General features: G+C 38.7%; 1 protein-coding gene across 1 annotated transcript; it reads right to left on the reverse strand.

The window, feature by feature from the left end:
- Positions 1–2,542: 2,542 nt before the first annotated feature.
- On the reverse strand, positions 2,543–5,293 carry LOC121973497 (receptor-like protein 46). The gene has a single exon (XM_042524912.1). It carries the CDS (start codon positions 5,210–5,212, stop codon positions 2,600–2,602), a length of 2,613 nt encoding a protein of 870 aa, XP_042380846.1. The 5' UTR covers positions 5,213–5,293; the 3' UTR covers positions 2,543–2,599.
- Between the last annotated feature and the right edge of the window lie 1,004 nt (positions 5,294–6,297).

A 6,297-nucleotide genomic window follows, 5' to 3' on the forward strand; every position in this document is an offset into this window, starting at 1 on the left:
CACCAGGACTTTCCACCTAGGGTTACCACCCCTAGGACTTTTGCCTGAAGCCATCGACCTGCCAAGACTTTCCGCATAGGGTTACCATCCCCTATGACCTGGGGTTACCACCCCCTAGGGTTTTCCCTTTGCCTAACCGCAGCTAGGACTTTTCTCCACCTAGGGTTACCGCCCCCTAGGACCTAGGGTTACCACACCCTAGGGTTTTCACCTGTCTAACCGCAGTTAGGACTTTCCTGAAACACTCATTCAACATGTTAGATAACAACACGACTTAGCTTTGAACCCTTTGCCATTATCAAAACTTGGGTTCAATCGTCGGATGCTTCCTGCACCAACACTCTCAACAATATCAATATATAGCCCTCATTAATGAGTTAGATTAGAAAACCCAAATCCAACCCATTATCCCTTAACCAAACATTAGCCCATTAATCCCTTGATTTGGTTCACAACTAAATCAAGTTGGTTCATGACTAATTTATGATTAAACCAAATATGGTCCAACTCTTCCATAAGAGATGTGGCTCATCCGTGCTTCCATTGCGACAAATATTTTCATATTTATCTTATATATGGTCCAACCAAATATTTATCTCTTGATCTAAGAATCATATTCATTAACTGGTTTTACGTCTTTTAGAGACTCGTTAGTGCGTGTAACCCAATAGGTTCCCAATTTATCTTGACCGTTCATAATTAACTATTTAATTATAGAATGATCATGAGTAACACCTAGTAGTATATCATAATCCTAAATTAGTCGAAAAATCATAGTTGATTTTAGAATTAATTCTAAATCCTTCAACAACTATAGTGAGTCATGTCTCATTCCTTTCACTCGTCTTATACCTACTTAGTTCAGGACATGGTCTATGTGTCTTGTTCCCACTAGGCTGACTACGTCACACCTATCCTAAGTAATATTTCCTCGTTCTACAGATTCAAATTATTCATACATATGTACAAAGTCTCACACTCTTAACATGTGATGCTTTGGCCAAAGACTTTAAATAATAATCCTAACGAGTGGCCATAGGGTATACATTTCCTCGCAAGAAGCGGTGAATCCTCTGTGGGCTATCTAAACATCTTCGGGCACTTCAACTTAATACCCCAATCATCCCGGGTCCACACCTCAATGAGATGCTTGCTTAAAATGTCAAAGTATAAGTCTCTATGACAAAGATGACTTGTATACCTCAAGTTGATCGGAAACTTATACTCGTGCTGTAGTAAAAACTTCACAGACATATCTATATATATGTGTAGAGAATCATATAAAGTCTTACAGTTAGTCACTCTAATGAACTAGTTACCATAATTGGCATCCACGTTTAACTCTCAATATCCTAATATCTCCAGCCAGTGAGAAAACAGCCGCTTGATCGAACCAAGGAGTATAATCCGTATTAATCTTACAGAATTGATGATGTCCGAATACATCAATTCGACGACTAGGGAAATTTCAATATATTTATAATTACACATGTAGAGATAATCACTAATTGTGATCCAATCACAAATTATCTCATGCTATGAATTATATTACAGACATTCAGTAAATGAATTTAAGACAATCAAACATATAATATGTACTCAAATAGTGAATCTATACTTATCAAATAAATAGAAAAAATCGTAAGGTGATTGCTTTAAGACATCCCTCAAATTTTAACATTTACTACTGCCAAGGGTGAGCACTCCTATATAGGGAGGTTGTGACCCTAGGCAGAGAGGTACGACATAAAAGCAATGGCAAAGATTCTGCTCCACTTCATTTCCCCATTCTTCCTTCCTACTGTGTATTCGTTTAATAGATCTATCTGTGGTAGCACTCGGGTATTCTGTCAGTTTGCTAGGACCACCAGTTCTTGGTAGAGATTCATGATTTGCCGTTATATCTTAGGAAACAGATGATCCGAGAGAACCTTATTAAAGTGCAACCATAGATGGGGGCAAATCTATTTAAAGGAAACTGCCTGATAGCAAGCCTTGATATCTTCTTCCAACTCGGCAGTCAGTGACTCGACACTCAGCAGTCAGTGACTCGGTAGTCGGCGATTAGCAACTTGACACTCAACCATCGGCTGACTCAGCAATCGGCACTCAAATTCGACAGTCAGACTTGGTTGACTCGGACTCTGTACTCAACTTTGCACTCGGACTAAGTAATCATCCATACAAGATAGCCCAGTCTTCTAAACAGTTTAATCTTCCCAAATAACTCCTTTCCTGCTTGACAGTATAAGATTATCTGTTCAGATCCCTTTCACAAATAAGATGAATTCAGTTAATTATCTAATATCTCCGGTACAACATTCTTAATAACGTTCGTTGAATTGAATGTTTTCTTTTGTATATGAATATGAATTTGAATTTAATATGAAGAAAGAAAAAAATCAGAACTGGTTCATGTTTCTCTTTTTACTCAAAAAGAATTTCAAGCATTTTTTTGTCGCCTAATTTTTTCACAAAATTTTATAGATATATATATTTTTAACTTATGCATTCTTACAGCGTTACATTCTTTTTTTGCACGTAATTATACAGAATCAGATGATAAACTATGCACGGTACAGGCAACAACCAGAAACAATCAAGTCCTTTGCCATTTGGACTTCAGTCTTCCATATTTCAGTGCCAACTGCACGTAGATCCAGTCAATGCTCCTGTCGATCGATCGGAAAAGAGCAACTCTTAAGTTCTGCTTCATAAAGATTGTCCCAACATAAGCCCAAAAACCAACCACAAACCCTAGGATAATGCTAATGATTTGGAATATTTTTTCAATCTTATCGCCATTTTCTTTATCTCCTGCATCAGATGGAGCTTCACTGCTTACATCTCTGCACTGTGGCAATGGCATTCCGCAAAGGCCTCTGTTACCAGCATATATTGAAGAGTCATTCAAGGTCGACAATTGGGTGCCAGTTGGGATTCTTCCTGACAAGTCGTTGTAAGATAAATTCAGGTGGCTGAGGAAATGCAGCTCCGATATGCCAGAGGGAATCTCTCCGGCGAGGCTGTTCCAGGACAAGTCAAGTGATTCCAGTTGTGTCAGGCTGCCAATCTTTTCCGGAATCTTTCCTGTTATGTGATTCCTTGACAAGTTCAGGGCAGTCAACCCTAGAAGGTCTGTGAGCTCAGTTGGGATCTCACCAGAAAGATCATTGTTTGACAGGTCTATGCTTGCTAGGAGATAGAGGACACTGAAAGGGTATTCAATAGTTAATTCTTTTATGGTGATCAAGATACTCTCCGCATAACCATCATTTCCAAAAGGGAAGCTAGTGTTTGTTCTTTCAATGATAGAAGTTAGGTTCCTCAGAGACGATGGCACTTCTCCGGAAAGACTATTGGATGAAAGATCCAAAACTCGAAGAAAAGAATGATTTGCTATAACTGGAATGGCACCAGTGAATGAATTTGAGCTCAAACGAAGAATCATCAGAAATTCATAGCTGACGACCCATGTTGGAATTTCACCAGAAAATCTATTCTGGCCCATGTCCAATATAGTTAACTTTCCACAATGTTTCAGAAAAGAAGGAAATCTCCCAGAGAGTTTGTTGTTGTTCAAGTGTACATAGACCAGATCGTTGGGAGATGAGTTGCTGCAATTGGGGAATTCCCCAGTCAAGTTGTTATCAGACAGTTCGAGAGCTAAGAGGGCAGTTAGATTGCAGATGGAGGAAGGAATACTGCCATTGAGCTTGTTATGCGACAACGACAAAAAGTAGAGGTAACTATCATGGTTAACAGTCAATGGTATAGGGCCAACAAAGGAGTTATTGGAAAGATTTATCCAGCTAATTATAGACCCCAATTGAGGTAATGGACCAGTCAAATTGTTGGAGTCCAAGAAAACGGTGATCAACTCGAGATCGGAAAACCAAACTGGAAGATTTCCCGACATTCCAACGCTTGACAGGTAGAGAAATTGCAAGCTGGTTTGGTTCCGAATCCAGTTAGGAAACGCAGGTAGACGACAAAAGCTCATACTAATGTAGAGCACATTATTAAACGGGGGAATCCAATCAGTCGGTAGCATCACATTCAAGGAATTGTTAGAGATGTCCAAAAGGTACAAGTTGGTGAGATTGGAAAAGTGAGCACCGGTGACGTCGCCTTGGAATGAGTTAGACGACAGGTATAAATTTTGTATTTGAGATAATTTGCTAAGACTTGTGGGGATGCGCCCGCTCAAGTTGTTGCCCTCTACATTCAAGGATGATAGAGACGCTCCCTGAGCACAACTAGACAAACCATCTAGCAAATCTGCCAGCTCTCCATAGATTTTGTTATGGGATAGATATAATTCTGTCAAGTTGCACATATCGCCCATGGTTCTTGGGATCTGCCCTGTAATGGAGTTGCCTTCTAAATGCAAAACTCTCAGGTTTGGAAGATTCCAATTCCCAATCGTTTCTGGAATCTGTCCAGAAATAAGGTTATCAGACAAGCGTACCTCCTGCAGCTTGACGAGCTTTCCCAAGCTCTCTGGAATCCTTCCGGTGATGTTGTTGCTCGACAGATCTAGTTCTGTCAAGTTGCACAGATCACCCATGGTTCTTGGGATCTGCCCTGTAATGGAGTTGCCTTCTAAATGCATAACTCTCAAGTTTGGGAGATTTCCAATCGTTTCTGGAATCTGTCCAGAAATAAGGTTATCAAACAAGCGTACCTCCTGCAGCTTGACGAGCTTCCCCAAGCTCTCTGGAATCCTTCCGGTGATGTTGTTGCTCGACAGATCTAATTCTGTCAAGTTGCATAGATCACCCATGGTTCTTGGGATCTGTCCTGTAATGGAGTTGTGTTCTAAATGCAAAACTCTCAAGTTTTGAAGGTTCCCAATTGTCTCCGGAATCTGTCCAGAAATATGGTTATCAGATAATCGTACCTCCTGCAGCCTGACGAGTTTCCCCAAACTCTCTGGAATCCTTCCGGAGATGTCGTTGTACGACAGATTTAAGGAGACCAAATGAGCGAGGTCGTTCCCCAGGCTCTCGGGTATCTGTCCGACGAGTTGACTGAAAGACAGATCAAGCTCGGTGATACGGTCGGTGGCGTTGTCGCACGTGACACCTTTCCAGCGGCAGCAGTCATCACCAGTCCAGGAAGAGAACCCTTCGCCGGAGAGGCCGTTGGTGGACCTGTTGGATATGATAGCAAGCAGAGCTCTCCGTTCGCTTTGTATGCACCTGACCATAGCGCCCCCATCGCCACCGCCTTGGCCGAGGCAGCAGCAGATGGCTCGGGTGATCAGAAGAAAGATAAATAGCTTTGAGAAACTGGGAGAAACCATTAGTTTGCTGTATGGAAACTGCATATTGGGGAGAGGTATTTATAGTAATGATGTTCATTCAACAGCGAATATTACTTCGTCACTCAAAAATAAGTCATGATCATTTGGCTAATCTTTGTATATGTGGTTTGATTTCAGCCTGAAATTGTCACGTCACTCGCGTAAATATAAACATAGGCCTACACTTATTAAATATCCAAAATACCCTCACGTTCTTCACTAAGTCACTAACTTGTATAATCTCATGAAATGAAATCTATAGAATTAAAATTTTACAAAAAATATATAATTAAAATAAATAAATAATTTGACAAGAATGGCATTAATAAGATGTGACTCTAAAATAATTTTAATTTTTTTATAATGTAGAAAAAATTTGACATGTCATTTGACATTGGAGAATTAAAAGAAATAATAAATAAAACATCATTTGATCGAGATACTAAATTTTATTTTAAAAAAATTAATTTTTTTGATTTTCCGATAATAATTTATAAAATGCTATCGATGAGACTTTTAGTATAATTTCAATAGACAATACTAAAAGTGTAGCATTTTATAAATTATCTATGTATAGGGAAAAAGATTTTAATTAAAATTAATAAAATCTAATTTATATTAATATTTTTTCTAAAAAATAAATAATTTAATGATTTTATTAATTAAAAAAGAGTTATTATTAAAATTTAAATATAAAAAATTAATTAATAATTTTACATTTCAAAATGTCAAAATAAAATTTTATATAAAGATTTATTTTTTTAAAAAAAATAGTATTTAATTTTAAAAAATATACGATCATGTCCGGAATATGAGTTAGACGAAATTCGGATGAGCTGTTACTGGTGTTGACAGAGGGCGACTAGGACACCCTGATTGTATGTGCCCAAGAGAACGAGCCCCATGTGGCACTGACGGACGGCAGTAATTAAGTCGTTGGTACTTAAGCTCTGCACATACTTAGACAAGCACACGGAATGCTAGAGGTC

This window comes from Zingiber officinale, chromosome 4A (assembly GCF_018446385.1).
Source record: "Zingiber officinale cultivar Zhangliang chromosome 4A, Zo_v1.1, whole genome shotgun sequence".
NCBI classification, from domain to species: domain Eukaryota; kingdom Viridiplantae; phylum Streptophyta; class Magnoliopsida; order Zingiberales; family Zingiberaceae; genus Zingiber; species Zingiber officinale.